At 44.1% G+C, this 17,829-nt stretch overlaps 1 protein-coding gene across 6 annotated transcripts in view; it reads left to right on the top strand.

The window, feature by feature from the left end:
* Positions 1–2,234: 2,234 nt before the first annotated feature.
* PIK3R2 (phosphoinositide-3-kinase regulatory subunit 2) overlaps positions 2,235–17,829 on the top strand; it is a 39,619-nt gene continuing 24,024 nt past the window's right edge. For 2 of the 6 annotated variants that reach the window (XM_083366126.1, XM_083366129.1), the window contains exons 1-4: positions 2,235–2,430; positions 10,459–11,118; positions 15,428–15,520; positions 16,899–16,961. In XM_083366126.1, coding sequence (XP_083222252.1) covers positions 10,785–11,118; positions 15,428–15,520; positions 16,899–16,961 — 490 coding nt within the window. In that variant the 5' untranslated portion in view covers positions 2,235–2,430; positions 10,459–10,784. Of the gene's footprint in view, positions 2,431–5,550; positions 6,284–10,458; positions 11,119–12,533; positions 12,705–15,427; positions 15,521–16,898; positions 16,962–17,829 lie in introns of those variants that run through there. The other 4 variants (XM_083366128.1, XM_083366127.1, XM_083366130.1 and 1 more) reach the window with 4 other exon arrangements.

The following is a 17,829-nucleotide window of genomic DNA, read 5'->3' as shown; positions in this document are numbered from 1 at the left end:
GGGTGCTTGACCGTGGGTACATATTTATAATGGCTGCAGCATCCCAGGGTCATGTGATCACCATTTCTAACTTTCCAAGCCTGCTTCTGACAAGCAGTTGGGGATTGCATGATTTGCTTAACAACTGAAGTGTTATGCTTAATTGTAGCAAAAATAAGTTGTAAAATTGGGCACAACTCACAAATGCCTTGCTTTGCAACAGAAATTCCAATCCTAATTGTGGTCATAAACTGAGGACTATGTATCAAGCTTATCCTGTAGGCTTTTTTTTAAAGCAAATACTAATTTTGGCAGAGCTTGGACCATAGGCAGGTGCAGCCATGATTCCCTTTGAGGTTGAAAACTCTCAGAAAGTGGCAGTGTGAACCTCTCCCACACAGTTGGCAAGAACACTACATGGATGTATCTATTTTTAATATATGGTATTCAAATGTAAGTTCAACAGTCCTGGAGATAACCACAAAAATTCAGCTTCAGCTTGCTCAATTTCCCAGTTTAACCCAAGAGGGAACTAATCATTTTATGACTCAGGCTGAGGCAAAGACATTCATTCAGCACATGTCACAGAGCTTCTCTTAAGTTACAATTACCCCCAAAGGTTGATGAAAACTGGTTGATGAACTGTGCTTCTCGTGTGGAGGACCGTCATCCAGTCCACCTTGCATGTTTCAAATGCTTGTTAGTTGAAATTAAAGTAAAGTTTCCCCCGCACATGGCGTGCTAGTCGTTTCCAACTCTAGGGGCCGGTGCTCATCTCCGTTTCAAAGCCAAAGAGCCAGCGCTTGTCCGAGGACACGTCTCCATGGTCATGTGGCCGGCATGACTAGATGCCAAAGGCGCACGGAACGCTGTTACCTTCCCACCGGTGTGGTCCCTATTTTTCTACTTGCATTTTGACGTGCTTTCAAACTGCTAGGTTGGCAGAAGCTGGGACGAGTAACAGGCGCTCACTCTGTTACGCGGCACTCGGGATTCGACCCGCCAAACTGCCGACCTTCTGATCGACAAGCTCAGCGTCCTAACCCACTGAGCCACCGCGTCCCTCTAGTTGAACTTACCATCCTCCTAATAAAAACCACGTCAGCATGCTGGATGAGGAATTCTGAGAGCTGAAAGTCCACAAGTTATCCCGTCTCCTCACCCCGCCCCCCTCAGAGCCTTTCAATGACTTTAGAGATGACGTAAAAGCAAGTAGCAGAGCAGTTCCGCGTCTGCACAGCTTGAGGTTTCGCCCATTTCCGCGTCCCGTCGATTCTGTCCGTGCCCGTTTCGGCGAACGCGAGCAACTCCAATTCGGATGTTTTCGGCTTTCTCCGGAATCTACGTAAATCCCCCTCGGTCCCGTTAGGGACCATCGTTTAAGCAGCTTTTCACCGTAGAGGTAGAAAAAAAAATAACGAAAAATCAAGGCGACCCTTATTTCGGGGAGATAATAATGGCCTTTCCCCTGCTTTGTTCGAAGTGGAAAAATCCTGCCACGGGTTGCTTCTTTCTATACCAGGGGTAGGCAACCTCGGCTCTTTTATGACTCATGGACTTCAACTCCCAGAATTCCTGAGCCAGCCAAGCTGGCTCAGGAATTCTGGGAGTTGAAGTCCATGAGTCATAAAAGAGCCGAGGTTGCCTACCCCTGTTCTATATACCAAGCAAATGTCGGCTTTGCATATTTTATAAAAGAGGAGGCAAGAATCACATTCGGATATATTGCTCGGTTATCTTTTGACCCCGGTTCAACTCATCTTCCATCTTCCCTACCGGGCAAAAAAAAAAAACAAACCATCACCGCTTGGTGCGATTAATCCTCGAAGAAAGACCAGCGTCGTCCCCCCCCCCCCCCAATGGCAACTAAAACATCCAAAAAGGGTTGGCTGCTTCAAACCCAGCGATATGCCCGCGACCTCCTGGCTTAAGAAAAAGCTTATTCTCACGATTGCGTAATTGAAAAGCCTTGCCCGGAAGCACCCCAATTATACGGTTCTTGCTATAAGACAGGAAACGCTGGCCAGAAAATTCACAGCACAAACTTAAGATTTGCTCTGCCCGCCCTTTATCAGTAGACGATAAGAAAACTTGCTATCGCCGAGAGTGTTCTTTTACTTATTTACTGCGGGGAAAGGAAGCGTACAATCCAACTTTTCCAGACAAAAGGACGAATCCCTCCAGGAGTTTGGCTTTTCCGATTCATTCGGGCGCGCTCGGACAGAGACTCGTTTCTTTCCGACAACAACGTTCGGGTCGTCCTTTTTTTTTTTTTTCTCCTCCTCCTCCTCCGAAGAGACTTCGGTTATTCTCGGGTTTGGTCGTCAACTCTCGGCCCTTCCCGGTTTTCCTTCTTTTCCCTGGGTTGCAGCTGCGTTCCCAGCGCCAAGAGCTGGCTGGAGGTGGGGGGGGGAGGGAGCCTGAGGAACGGGAGCGCTTCGTGGGCAAAAGGTAAGTTTAGGGGTGCAGGGGGGGGAGTTTAACTCGATCGTTCCACATAGCCCCCCCTTTTTGTGCAGAGAGAATTGACGGCCAGTCTTTCCCAGCTTCTCGGTGCATTGCAAAATCCTTCCCGGGGGTGTGTGCGAAATTTGTGCCATGCAAATCCACCATTTCCAGTCGTTGCCGGAGTGGGGGTGGGGGTGGGGGAGATTCGATTGGGGGGGGGGAAGAAGGGGCGATTTCTGTGCTGTATTGAAGCCGTCGACTGTTACGTGTGTTCCCGGGGGGGGAATAAGTCTGTACCCCCCCACTTTGGAAACAAAATTAAAATAAGATGTTTGGGAAATGGGCGCTGGGAAGGGGGACTGCGATAAGGAGTGGGGAGGGGAGAATTTCTGCTGAAATTATTATTATTTTTTTCTGTGCTACTTCCTTCCCGCTCCCCATCTGTGGAAAAAAAAAGGAGGGGGAACTTGTGCATTCCTGTCCCTCCTAATCTACTTGAGCTTTGCGCTGGTACTGTAATGCCCTCAGCAGCCCAGAAGGTACAATAAATTTTAAAATATTTTTGCAGGAGAAAATCGCTTGCAGGAGAAGGAAACCTGACAGTTGAAGTGAAGTTGGGGAGACCGGGACCTAGCCTCTCTTGAGTGCTCCTGGTGGGAATAGGAGTAAAAAAGAAGCTAAGTGGAGCCTGATGGTCTCTACCATTTGAATCTGGTTCTTGAACCCAAGGCTAATGGGGCGAGAGCAGCCACCTTCACCTTCTCAGGATTTCCAAGTTTTTTAAAAAAAGGGGGGGGAGGAGAATCCTGATATTCCACCATAGTGAATTATGCATTGGCTTTCTTTAAAAACAAAACAAAACACAGAACTTAGTTTGCCCAGAGCATCTCTTTGTGGAGTTGAAAGAGGCATGTCTTTTGAGTTTCCTTTTTGATGGTCTTCCATGGCTGAAGAAAAAAAAAAAAGGATAGACAATATTTCCAGGCTTTGCAGACACAAGCCAACTATTTTGGGTGATCCTGGTTGCTAAATGTTTTGGGGCCTAGCAGGCGGCTTGCCTTACTGTGTAGAAATTGTGGTGGTGGTGTGTAGAAATTGTGGTATGGCATTGCACGGGTCTTTTTCCAATCTGATTTCTGCTTTTTGGGCCATGCTCTTGCAACCTTTGCCCCTGAGTTGGTTACCGCCTCTTTTGGACCAGCCTTCTAAAGCTTGCTGCTCTTCACAAGTGCTGAGATTGCAGTTGTCGATCTTTTCCTGAAAGATAACGGGGTCAAGAGGGTTATCTGTTTTATTTGTCATTTCCACCTGATAGTCAAAGTCAGTCTAATCTTATTTTCCCTCCTTCCTCCTGGAGCTATACAATGGGATTTCCCTATCTAGTATTCACACAGTATCCACATCAAGAATCTAGTCCTTGGGTTTTAAAAGTTTATTCCTCTTTATCCCTGATTAGGGCTCCTCCTGTTCCTTCTTCTTGTGCCTCTTTCTGCTCCCTGTGTTTTCATAAGCTCACCTGCCAACAAAGCTCTTCTCCTCGGCTCCTCAGGCAACTCCATTTTTCTCAGGATCTTTCCTTGAAGCTCCGAGGGCCACCTTCCCTGTTCCCACAGCCTATGCCCATCCAACGTGTATCTGTCTATGGCAAAATCAAGCCCTCTGGGCAAGAGACTGTACCCCTTTTGTGTCTTGCGTGCACCTGGTGCTTCCTTCAGCACAAATCCTGGATGAGCGGCCACATCTGTCGTAAAAAGTTGGGCTGGAGAAGGATCTGCCTCCCAGAGAAGGCTTACTCTGAACAGCAGCAGCTGCTGCCCACATTCCAGGCTGCATCTGGCACAGCCAAAATGTCGCTCGCTCAAGCAAGCTTTTCCCCCAGGACTTTCAGTTGCTTCTCTCCCTTTGGCATCCCACAAAGATGGACATCTGAACCATGTTCCAGGTCAGCCCGTCCAGTAGCAGCAGCCTGCATAAAAGAAACGGCACTCTCTTCTCTCCAAAATCAGGGTGGCCCTAAAAGTTATTTGCAGTACGGGTAGTCCTTGACTTACAACCTTTCGTTTAGTGACTGTCCAAGATTGCAGTGGTGCTGAAAAAAGTGACTAATGACCTTTTTTCTCACTTCACGACCATTGCAGCATTCCCGCATGGTCATGTGATCAAAATTCAGATGCAACTGGCAACTGGTCCATATTTATGACTGTTGCAGCCTCCCAGGGTACCTGATCACTTTTTGCAACCTTCTGACAAGCAAAGTCAGCGGGGAAGCTACTGTGTAACAACTGCAGTGATTCACTTAACAACTGTGGCAAAAAAGGTCATGAAATGGGGCAAAACTCAGTTAATTGTCTCAGCAACAGAAACATTGGGTTCAATTGTGGTCATACGTTGAGGACTATCGGTATTCCATCCCTGGCAAGTTAAAATAAGTGACTCTTAGGACATAGTTGAAGAGGATTGTGAGCAGAAATGAAGCAGCGGGACCCTAAATCGGGAAACCTGGTGCCCTTAGATCAGGAGTAGGCAACCTTGGCTCTTTTATAACTCATGGACTTCAACTCCCAGAATTCCTGAGCCAGCATGGCTCAGCTTGGAAACCTCTCCCTTTCCCCTCAGCATGGCTGGCTCAGGAATTCTGGGAGTTGAAGTCCACGAGTCATAAAAGCCAAGGTTGCCTACCCTGCCTTAGATCAAGGGTCTTCAAACTTGGCAACTTTAAGACTTGGGAACTTCAATTCCCAGAATTCCTTAGCCAGCCCTGGCTGGCTGAGGAATTCTGGGAGTTGAAGTCCACAAATCTTAAAGTTGCCAAGTTTGAAGACCCCTGCCTTAGATGATTTGGGCTTCAGTTGTCTTCAGTGACAACCAACATGGTCGAGGCGAGAGCGTTTGTGCATTGTAGAAATTGAACCCGGAGGGCTCTGCGTTGCCCAACTGCATATTAGAATGTCTAATGGGAGCATAAAATTTGGAATGGCCCCAAGTTTATTTTAGGGAGTGAGGGATGTCAGCTTTCAGTGATTATTCTGCACTAAATTAGAAACTCTGAACAAAGAGCCAATTTCAGATGCAGCCCATATGGACTTAATTAAAGTAGAACTATTAAATATGCTGAGGGAGTGAGGCCCACTTCATGAGCTCTGGAAGGGTCAGAGGAGGATACTGTAAAGCCACAGGAGTTTTTGGATAGTCAGAGATATTTGCAGGAAAAAAAACCATGTTCATCCATAATATCAAAAAATCAGAAGGAATCTGACAGCATCTTTTCAGGCTAACAGACTTGATTATAAGGCTACTGCTAAGCTTGTAAGCCGCCCTGAGTCTTCAGAGAAGGGCGGGATATAAATGGAATTAAGATAAATAAAAAAATTAAAATAAGCCAAAGGCAAATCTGATAAAGTGATCTGCAGCTCAGTGAAACCTATGAGTTTTCATTAGATATATTCATCTGAAAAGGTCCCTTTAAGAAGCCTTTTGATTTTGGAATATTCAAATTTAAAGTCCCCTGGAGACATTTGAGATCTACAGCAGGGATGTCCAGCCTTGGCAGCTTTAAGACTTGTGGCTGGCTGGAGAATTCTGGGAGTTGAAGTCCACAAGTCTTAAAGTTGCCATGGTTGGACACCACTTATCTAGAGAAAAGATGTCCTTTTGCTAAGGGAGATGGCAAAAATAAACTATTTCAAAGGGATGGGCAGAGAAAGGGCTTAGTTCAAGAGGCTGCAAGTTGTCCAAGAATCATGGATTTCTCTCCAGGACCAGCAGAACAGGAATGATCAACCAGAGATGATGGATATGAGCAACTGGGATCTTTCCAGGTCTGCTCTCAAGAGAAGGACATAAGAAGCAAGCTCATGTAAGATGTTACCGTATTTGCTTTTTTTGTCTCTGTTTTGCAAAATAACTCTTACCTTTTCTGTTCTGCTACCTGTGGTTGCCCTCTTAGTATTTGTCTGTTTGGTGGCTTCTGTATATTAAAGAATGCACTCCAAACCCATTACAGCTAGTCCTTGACCTATGACCACAATTGAGCCCAAAATATCCACTGCTAAGTGAGACATTTGTTAATTGAGTGTTGCTTCATTTTGCAACCTTCCTTACCACGGTTAAGTGAATCACTACACTTGTTAAATTAGTAACACACAGTTGTTAAGTGAATCTGGCTTCCCCATTGATTTCACTTGTTAGAAGATTGCAAAGGGTGATTAATCACATGACGCCCAGGATACTACAACAGTCATAAATATGAGTCAGTTGCCAGGCATCTGAATTCTGATCACATGACCATGGGGATGCTGTAACGGTTGTAAGTGTGAAAAACGGTCATAAGTCACTTTTTTGAGTGATGATGTGACTTTGAACAGGCACTAAAACAGACATGTCAAACACAAGGCCCGGGGGCCAGATCCGGCCCGCGAAGTGGTTTCATGTGGCCCGCGAAGCCATCCTGGAAACAGTGAGGGAACGGCCCCCACTGCCTTGGCCCTGGCCCAGAGACCCTCCTTCTGCCAGAGACCCTCAGATCTGTCCCACTCCTGCCCAGGCCCCCATAGGCACCCTTGATGCGAACGATGTAGAGCTGGCCACGCCCACCCAGTAGGCCATACGCACTCTAGCCACGCCCACCCAGTAGGCCACGCCCACCCTGGCCATACCCACCCGGCCCCGAGGGCAACCGCAATGCTGATGCGGCCCTCAATGAAATTGAGTTTGACACCCCTGCACTAAAAGAAGTGTTGTAAGTTGAGGACTACCTGTAATATTGTTAAATAATGATAGAGAAGATAGCAAAGAAAATGTGAAGGCCTAGATATTGCTGGTTCACTTTCTCAGCTCAGCAGACGAGCTGTAAGTATCTAGCCACCATTTTCATGAAAGTTGGTGATAGAGAAGAGGCGCATAGACAAGATCCATTTTTGATGTTCTGGATTATAAAATTTGTCCCTGAAGGCAAGGTTAAAATAGCTCCTGAATGGGATTCTCACACTCCTACAGTTGCTACTTCCAAGTGGGTGAAATGGACACCTTTGGAAGGACATTTTGCCATTTTAAGAGCCTCTTGAGAGTAGCCATGGGTTTATATTAAATTCTGTGAAACCAAAGATGTGAATCGTCCAGATATTTGGTATTTAACTTTGATTTACATAATTCTCAGCCATGCTGGAGTTTGAAGTAGGAGAGATATCCAGGTGGGCAAAGACTGAATTAGGAACGGGAGGAATTATATTGACTGTAATCAAGTAAATCACCAAGGTGCTGCAGATTAGGAGGCCCTCCAGTTAAAGCAGCATATATTAAGAACATGGGAAGGATCTGCCAAATCAGATTAAAAGGCCTGTTGGGGAGTTTATTTTCTTGGCAGTGGTATGGCGTTAGTTTGTCATGGTTTTCTCTGTATTTCTTTTTTACCTTCTACATTAGCATATACCTGGAATTGTCTACCATCCAAATACTCATCTGCTCCACCATGTTAGATAATGCTGCGATTTTAGACAGTGGCCAAACAGAATAGTCCCTGGGAAGCCCAAACACCCACAAGGAAGAAACACTACTCTTTTATGTAAGAGAGACTCTAAGATACACTGATCTTAGAGCTGGAAGTTTAATTTAACCATCCTCATTATTATTGCCATTGCTGTGTCCTGATCTAACTCAATTTCTTTCCCAGCCCATTCTCTATCCATACAGCAATTTTCTAGGAATAATGCTAGATTGTTGTACTTGGACAGGAGTTAACCTCCCCCCCCCTCTCTCTCCACAGAGCCTGTTTAATATAGGCAGTAGCAGAGATTATACGGGCTGGTTTGTGGGAAGGGCTGATGGGAGATAGTGTTCCCCTGGGTTAGAAATTTCTGAGGCACAATAGGGCAGAAGTTCCTCCTGCCGCCTTCTTCAATTTTGTTTGTGCACATGTGTGAGAGAGCATGAGAGAGGGGGGGGGGGGTGGAGTGAAAGAGAGATGAATTCCAGGCTTCTGTTCCCAGTACAGTGTGAACTTCTAATGCCCTTCTCTGTGGCTTGCTCCAAGTCTCTCCAACCATTTTTTTAATGTCCTAAATAAATCCATTGTCATACATTTTCTAGCTTACAAGAAATACTGAGAATTGGGAGCAGGAAAATTTGAGATATCCAGCTTAAGAAGGAGAAGGGAGGTAAAACTTGCCTTGCTCATAAATGACAGGCTGGGAACTGTGATCGCTTCACGTTGCAGTTAAGCAATGCTATCCTTGCTTTTAGAGATTCTGGTGAGAAGAAAAGTGGCCAGGTCTCTGACCACTACCATGCACATCTGCCTGCTTTTATTTATTTATTTTTATTTTTATTTTAATCCCATTTATATCCCGCCCTTCTCCGAAGACTCAGGGCGGCTTACAAGCTTAGCAGTAGCCTTCATTCTATGTATATGCCTGGTTATTAGGGCTTTCATACACCCCCCAAGCGGCATTATTACAAAGTCAGCTTAATTGCCCCCAACAATCTGGGTCCTCATTTTACCTACCTGGGAAGGATGGAAGGCTGAGTCAACCTTGAGCCTGGTGGGATGCGAACCTGCACTAATTGCAGGCAGCTGGTGTTACTTTAAGGAGGCATTAGCCCACTGCTCCACCAAGGCTCTGTCAACGTCATCTGTCATCCCCAACGTTCTGGACTTGGCGACCTCCTTTGCCACAGTTGTTAAGTGAATCACTGTAGATAAAGTTAGTAACACGGTTGTTAAATGATTCTGACTTCCCCATTGATTTCATATGTCAGAAGGTCGCAAAAGGTGATCATGTGACCCCGTGACAGTGCAACCGTGGTAAATGTCAACCAGTTGCCAGGCGTCTGAATTTTGATCACGAGACCATGGGGATACTGCAACAGTTGTGTGAAAAATGGTCATCAGTCACTTTTTTTCTCTCCTGTTGTAACTCTGAAGGGTCACTAAACGAACTGCTTGCTGTAAGGCAAGGAGTAAACTGTGTTTGGACTTCTCTGTCCTTCCATTTTTGCATAACTGCATTTCTAGGAACTTTCTGTATTTTTATTGAGATGTTCGCCCTCCCATTGCTTCTTTTCTGCTATCTATTTAGTTATCAAAATTTTTATTAGTTTATTGCAATACAAAATACAGAGGAAAGTGAAAATAATGGAAAACTAGGGGGAGAGGGGAAAAGAGAAAGTGGGGTAGAAAGGGAAAAATTAAAAAAGGCATTGACTTCTGACTTTTTTTAGCACAAGATAACAACATTACAACTTCTACTTTTTATTTTTATACAGTAATATATAATAGCCATTTCTATAACAACGAACCTATCTAATCAGCAAAACCAAAAATCAGAGTTTCAATTTTTTTTATCACATGCACAAAATCCAGGAGCGGTTTCCAAATAAAAACAAAATTAGATATATTCTTTCCTTTTATTAAAAAAAATCAATTTAACCATCTCTATTTTTTTTCTCACTGTGAAAAATAATATATATTTCTATTTGCACTATTCTATGAGGATAAACTGGAAGGAATGACTTAAATTTAGTGAATTAATTGGAGTTAGGATAGATTTTTACTAGTCTGATATATGTAATTGAAATAAAGTTTGAATGTAGCTTTCTGTTTGTAAAGTGGGTTTGAAAATATAGTTTGATAATTCCCCAAGCTTGCAAAATATTATTGAAAGTGTATTTAAAAGAATTTATGTTGGAAATTAAAAAGGCATTAGAATTTACTAATTTTACAAATAATATTAAAGAAAAGTTTTTAAATAGATGTTTTTTTAAAAAAAATCCCTTTTAAGGTTAAAGAATCTGAAAGAGTATAGTGAATTTTGCAAATATAAATGATGACGGCCCTTTCTGCTGTGTCAGTCGTGCTTTTCTCTGCTGTTTGCCTTATTCTTAGTGCTTAGTATCTTGCCCTTGTGCTGAGCTCCATTTCTGCTAGCTGCTTGGGACACCTCGTAAAGTCAAATATAAGTGTTAGCCCTCTTACTCAGGGAACCATGCTGTTGAAGCTGTCTTCAGTGATGGTCTCCCTTCCTCTACTTGTTCCAGAATCCTGTGCACCACAACTTCTTCCACGACGCCTTTGAGATCCTGAGCTGTCGTTTGCCTCTCCTCTCCACCCCACCTCCAAGTGCTGGATTATGCTCGTCACGTTCTGCCTTTGCTTCATCATCTGGTTGAATCGTGGCTTCAAGTTACGGGAACGACGGGGCTGTACTTAGGGCCCAGCCGTTCATGCCAGCGGACCCGGGAGAGCTGTCGTTTCACCTTCATGCAGAGCTCTTGAGAGGGAAGTGGGACGGCCACCCTCAGCCCACCCCTCTTTCCCATTTTTTCCCTCGCCGGTGCATTTGCTTGGCCTTTTCCAGGGGACTATGGGGAGCACGGAAGGCTTCCAGTATCGGGCCCTCTACCCCTACCGTAAGGAACGCAACGAAGACATCGATCTGTTACCTGGGGACACCTTGGTGGTGAGCAAGGGGGCCTTGCAGGCACTGGGCTTTAAGGATGGAGATGAGCAAATGCCAAACCAGATTGGCTGGATTCTGGGGGTCAACGAGCGCACCAAACAAAAGGGGGATTTCCCAGGCACCTATGTGGAGTATGTGGGGCCAGTGAAAATCTCCCTCCCGTCCCATCGTCCCAGGGTCACCAGGCCTCTGCCCGCCACTCCTGGAACAGGAGCATCCCATGCTCCGGAGGAACAGGGTGAGTACTTGCATCAGGGTGCAAAGTGAGAGGGAGGGCTTACAAGAGGGAAGAAGAAAGAGAACCGGTGCAGCTTCAGGTCAGGCTTTTGAAAAATGCTGTCCTAGAAACGTCCAGTACAGGGAAAGTCACCAACAACAAGTACACACCATTTTCACTGTTCTGCTCCAACCAGTTTCCTGGTTCCTGTTGGCTGGACTTGCCATCTGTCCCCGCAGAGCAGGAACAGCCCTGAGGCTTGAGATGCCCTGCCCAGAATAGGGGGCATCTACAGAGAGGTGATGCCTGGGTGCACACTTGAAGCCAGCAAGCAGTGTGGTCTCAGGTTATGGGCTTCGGGGTCATGTACAGGAACTACCACCTTAAAGTGCAGGGAGGCATTTTAGGTTGTCTGAAAAGAAATCATAAGCTAGCCAAGGGAGACCATTTTTCTCATTAGGCTTCCCAGCACTTAGCCAGTCCAGAAGAGGAAGTCCTGCCAGGATCTGTTGCTGTTCCCTTAAATCGTAAACCTATTTATATGTTTTTTTAATGGACTAACCAGGCACTCCAACAGGGAGCTGCAAATGTTAAAAAGAAGGATGGGTTTATTTTTGTAAAAATGCTTATAAATAATGCCAGAAGCAAGGACCTTAGGCACATGAAATTAAAATGGTTGATGGATAGAGACATCCCAATTTGGCACTTTTCAAAAATGGGAGAGTTGGATTTCCCAGCTGACTAAGCTGGGATGTGGTCAACCACACAAAAAAACAGGTAGAGTTTGATTGTAACATGGCAGCCACCATCTTGAGTTTTTTGACCTTCTAGTGTGGACTCCCCTATGACTAAGAATTTTAGGACTTATAGTCCACAATAGAATGGAAGATGTCTGCTTAGACAAGGTTGGTCTAAAGCCTAACTAAAGAGAAGTTTTCTTTAAACAGCTATCAGTTTCTCTCTCTCAATAAATGTTTTCTTCCTTTCCTATTAAAGGTAGTCCTTGACTTACAAAGGTTCATTTAGTAACCGTTCAAAAGTTACAATGGCGCTAAAAACAGTGATTTATGATCATTTTTTATACTTATGATCATTGCACCATTCCCATGGTCATGTGATCAAAATTTAGACACTTGTCAACAGATTCACTTTTTGGTCACAAGAAAAGACCATGGGGAAGCCAGATTTACTTAACAACCATGTTAACAGCTGCTGCAAGAAAGGTCATAAAATGGGGCAAAACTCAATTAACTGTCTTGCTTAGCAACAGAAATTTTGGGCTTAATTGTAAGCCACATCTTTGGGAGATAATGACGCCTTCCTGATACTGTAAAACCTGTGTGTTTCCTGCTGCTTTTCAGAATGAATGACTCAGCTTGTTTTTTTTTCACATGTGACTTTACGACTAATATAATCCTTGGTGGGTTATGGACTGAGCGCTCTCTGAACCCCAATCCCTTCCTTGCTGTGGTGGCTCTTGTTACTTCTTGGCTGGCCCCAAAAAGTCTGGACAGATTGTGAGAAAATACAATAATCTGGGCGCAGTGCTACCAATTGAGGCAAATATTTCCAGGAAGAAGTTTTGTTTCTTCTCCTTAGCAGGGCAGGTGTGAGACTTTTTGGTTTGCAATTGCCAGATTGAAACTAATTTGAAAAACTTTCTACATCCATTTGTGAGCAGTGGGGGGGAGGGGGGATGGTTTGAGTGCTCGCTAGGGGGGAAAAAAGAAAAGAAAGAATAGCATCAGAAACAAGAAGTTCTCTTTGCCCATTTCTCTCCCATTTTCCCTTAAAAAAAATCTTATCAAGGTAGTTGAGAACAGAAACGAAATTCTTTACAGGCAGCCAAAATCAGGTTTCCTTCTCGTTTCCTTTTTATCAGCTAATTTTCATTGAAGAGGCTCAATGCTGAACCATTGGAGGAGGGAAATGGCCAGCTTGGTGTATGCATTTTGCACACACGCAGGCACGCACACACACACAAACACACACACACACAGAAAGAGAGAGAGAGGCACAGATAAACGTGCGTGCATGCACACACTGTTTCACAAGCAGGAATGTGCTGACTTGACATTCTCTGGCTGAGCCAGAGGATTTGACGCCATCGGCTGTGGGACTTGGGGGCCAGATCTGGCCTAAGGCCAGCTTGCCAGAAAACAGTCTGAGAGCGTTTCTGGCATTTTTTGAACCGGGTGACTGACGGTGCTTTAGAAGAGGTAGGAATAGGTTTAAAACCTCTTTTCCTTACAGAGTGCAAAGCAGAGCCCAAGGCAGCTGCAGAGGACACTCCTGGCCAGGAGGAATTGGCATCTGTTTTACAAGTGAAGCCAACTGATTGCCAGATGCCCAGTAGAGTCTGGAAGAACCAGACCTTATTTAAATAAAATCAGGAGAATTGGCAGGGCATTGCGGAAGCTCCCTGCCACTTTCGTGGTTCTCGGAGATTATAAATGTATAAATATAAAGATTAAAATTCTGGCCCTTAGCATCTGAACAGGTTCCACCTTTATGATAATCCAGTCTTTTTTGTTGTTGTTGTTTACATTGAGTGCATTAAAAATGTGTCTAGCCTTTTGACTCCTTAGAGCCCCTTCAGTTATGCCATTGATAATCTTTGCAACAATCGTTCAAAACATGCCAGTATTATTATCCCAAATTGCAGTTGTAAGGATCCTAATCCCTAAATCACTGATTGGCTATGTTTACACAACATACTTCACCCTAAATTTGAGATAGCAATGTCCCACACTTGCACTAGTCACATACTGCCCTCATATAAACCTGTTTTGCTTACTGTGATGACCTGATCACACAACTCATTGAGACAATCAGTGGATGTCCCATATCATGCTGAATCACAAACTACGCACATCATTTGAACCTAATGTCCTGAGTTGTAGGAACTCAGCCTTGGTTCTGGGTTATATAGTTCATTCCTTTCATTGTGGTTCTGCATTAATAATAGGTCACAGTAGCTGTGTTAATGATAGGTTATTACTGGACATTTTTACTTATCAAATTTATACAGGAAGTCCTTTTCTTACAAGTGTAATTAAACCTGCAATTTCATCCATAAGCCGTGACGGGTCATAAAGCGAGTTTCCATGTGACCACAGCTCATTGTACACCCTTTTTTTTTTTTGCAAAAGTTGTAAAGAAGATGCTATGGTCATTAAGCAAATGCCACAGTCGTTAAGCAAATCCATTGTTCCATTGTGTGGCTTTTTTGCCAGAAACATTGCTCCCTCAAATTTAGGATGAAGTATGTTGTGTAAACATAGCTAAAGTGCTGATTTTGGCAAAAACATTATAAATTGCAATCACATGGCTACGGGACAGAGCCATAAATGTGGGCCAATTGCCAAGCATGCCTAATGCAGGCGTGTAACTGTGAGGGGTGTGGATGTTGGAACTTCAAATCCAGGTTAGATTTTTTTAAATAGCTTTTTTGAGGTATGCTGTAACTTCAGAAGGTTGCTAAAGCAACTAGTCGTGAGTCAAGGACTAGTGGTATAGCCACCCTTGTCATCAGTGGTTAATAACAAGTATAAAACAATAGAAACAATTAAACATATTAAACATATTGTTTCATTAAACAATTAAACATGTCCATGTTTCTCTTTTAAAAATACTTGACACTGCTCATATAATGTATAAGATACAACCAATGACATAGTGAAAAATGTACCAAAATTGTACTTTAATATGCAGTTAGCAAATACAATTTCTTATCAGGTACAGACCATTCCCCCAAAATATAATTCTCATAAATACCTTGCTTACTAAAAATCAAGGAAAAACTGGGGGGCGGGGCGGGATTTGGAAGAGAGTTCTATGTTGTTTTCAAAGTATTATTATTATTTATTTAATTAAATTTTGGTGCTGCCCAAGTTGAGAATAACTCTGACCTCTCAATGTCACTACTGTAATAGCTTCTCCATTTTTATCAGAATTCTGGATTTAGGAATTTTGGTAAGCCCAGCAACTCAAGGCAACCGGTCTAGAAATTGTCACTTAATCACAAGGATTGTGGCTTCCTGTTATTGCGCCCTAATTTTGAGCCCAGAGCAATTGCTTAGGGCATTATAGAGCCCCCAATCCCTTCTATGTACCATGAAAAAAATCCATGTTTTTTTTTCCTTCTATTTCCAGAGTTGCCTTGGAGAGTGTGATGGATAAATGGAATTAAATAAATAAATAATTTATTTAAAAAATATTAAAAATTTAATAAACATGTTTTTAAAATTCTTCCATTTTGAAATCTGCTTTTCTCTTTCCCCGACTACCTCAGGCCTTCTGCTGACATGTCTTTCTGCCCATATTTTAGGGGTGACACTTCCAGAGCTTTCTGAGCAGTTTGCCCCACCCGAGGTCGCCCCACCTCTGCTGTGTAGGCTGGTGGATGTGATTGAGAAGAAAGGTGAGCCAAGGGAGACAGCAGAATGGTGTGAAATTTGGGGCCAGGGGCAGCATCTGCAAGCTACACAGGGAATACTGGTGTATGGGGGGGGTACCTCTTGAAGCTTCCCTGCTGATATTAAGACAGTCTGGATGGGAGACCACGTGGTGCTTTATATGGGGACTGAGTTACGTGATGAAGAATAAGGAATCAGTGTTACCTAGTGGTTTGGACTGTATCAGGGAGTTTTGTCCATTTTCAACCACAGGAGCTCATGGGGTAGTTTTAAGCCACCCTCTCAATCCACAGGGTTGTTGTAGAAAAAATGAGGAAGGGAGCAGAGCCCTATTGATGCTCACTTGAATTCCTGAGCAAAAAAAACAATATAAATGTAATAAGTAAAAGCAAGCAAATAAATAGCTTGTTCATATTTAATGGAGTATATATAGTTCTAGTGTAGCCATTTTAAAAAAAAACTATTAAACTTGTATTATTAGTCCCTTGTTTTCTAGGTAGGAAGGACTTAATAGAAGGGAGGAATCGTACTCTAGAGCTGGTGGCTCGGAGACTGTCTGGCTCAGGAGTTCAAAAGAGGCTTGTGGCCAAAATTGGCAAACAAATGATGGCTTATGTTCAATGCACAGCCCATCTTTTCAAAAGCCTGGTTAAGATTTAGCGTGTTGGGTGCACAGACAAATCAGCGGAAGTGGAGTTGAACAGTGGAATATATTGGCAGGGACCTTCCTGTGGTTAATTCTCTTAAGAGGGAGGGTGCATGGAAAAGCTGTCTTCTCTCCATTTTTGGAAGGATTGATCCCCTGGGATGCTGGCACTACCGATATTTCCGCTCTGTGGCCATAGTAGGTAGAGCTCCATGAGTCAATCTGAGGTAACAATTGGAGTAGCAGGCGAGGACTGGGGAGACCAGATTCATAATTTGAGCTGTGGAAGCTCATTGGGTGACATTGTCCCAATCACTCCCCTTCAGCCTACCTTACGCAGGGGTCTTCAAACTTGGCCCTTTTATGACTTGTGGACTTCAACTCCCAGAATTCCTCAGCCAGGCACGCCGGCTGAGGAACTCTGGGAGTTGAAGTCCACAAGTCATAAAAGGGCCAAATTTGAAGACCCCTGCCTTACAGGGTTGTTGGTGTAGGAATGAAATGAGTGTCCTGAGCAATTTTAAGGAAACGATGGGACAACAAAGTATAAATATGAAGGTGTGCAGCTGGACAAACAGAAAAAGAAAACCGTTCTTTTTTCTAAGCGTTGTCCCTCCTTCACTTTCCCCCCCCCTGCCCACAAAGCCCAGCGTTCCCAGCTCCCTGCCTCCCCAGGAAGAAAAAAAACACACCTCCTTTGTGAAGCTAATCCAATCTGCTGTGTATTGCTTTCACAGGGTTAGACAGCAAGATGCTCTACAGAACATCTGGCTCCGAACTAAGGCAAGCATTGAGAACCGGTAAGAACCAGTTCTGTGGGGAGCAAGCAAGGCTGATCAGATGGAAGAGATTAGAGGCTGCAGCAGCAGCAGCGCCTGCATTCAGAGTTTCTCAGCAGCAGACCCAGGCAGGGAGGGCAGAAGCAAAAGGGTGAGCAGGTAGAGAGGGGCAGAAGTGCTTCTTTCCTGTGATTCAAGAGCCCCTTTAGTTAACTCACTCCAAATTCAAAAGCGGAGGGAAGCCGGATGGTTATACCACCCATCTGCAGTGTTCTGAATATTTTTCTGTGGGTTTGTGTGGCCTTGTGTTCTGCAGGCAGAAGATCTTAGGACATTGCCAAGTTGGCCACCTCACCCTAAATGGACTATTTTGACTGGCAGAAGGCCACTCTTGTTCAAGATCTTATTCCTCTCGGATTTTTTGTATGCGTAGGAAGAGAAAATAAATTGGGAAACACCGGACACATTTAAATTTGGGAAGCATGTTATGGGCCCTCTTGCAAAATGGATGCCACGGAGGTGGGGGTAGGTGGGTGGGTGTCTGTGTCATGCATTCACAACATGGCTGCCATGATAAAGATAAAGTCACCAAACCACCACTTACCAGAAGAAAAACAGATAAGCTTGCTTTTTGTCACCATCCCTAAAATCCTCCCAAGTTCCTGGCCCTCCTAGTTCAGCTTTGTCAGGAAATGCTGACATTCCCACCCCCATTTTTATTTTCTAAACTCACATTGAGTTTTGTTGTTGTTTGTTTGTTTGTTTGTTTAAAAACTAGCTGATATTTGATAGTGCTTTGTTCTTGGATTCCTTCTGAAAGTCAACTTTTGCTTAGATTGGCCACCAGGTGCGTGGATGCCAAAACCACCAGCAGCCACGCTGGTGCGTC

Source organism: Vipera ursinii (assembly GCF_947247035.1).
Source record: "Vipera ursinii genome assembly, chromosome: 1".
Taxonomy (NCBI): domain Eukaryota; kingdom Metazoa; phylum Chordata; class Lepidosauria; order Squamata; family Viperidae; genus Vipera; species Vipera ursinii.
Note: the sequence above shows the minus strand (reverse complement) of the source record. Positions and strands in the feature narration are given on the sequence as shown.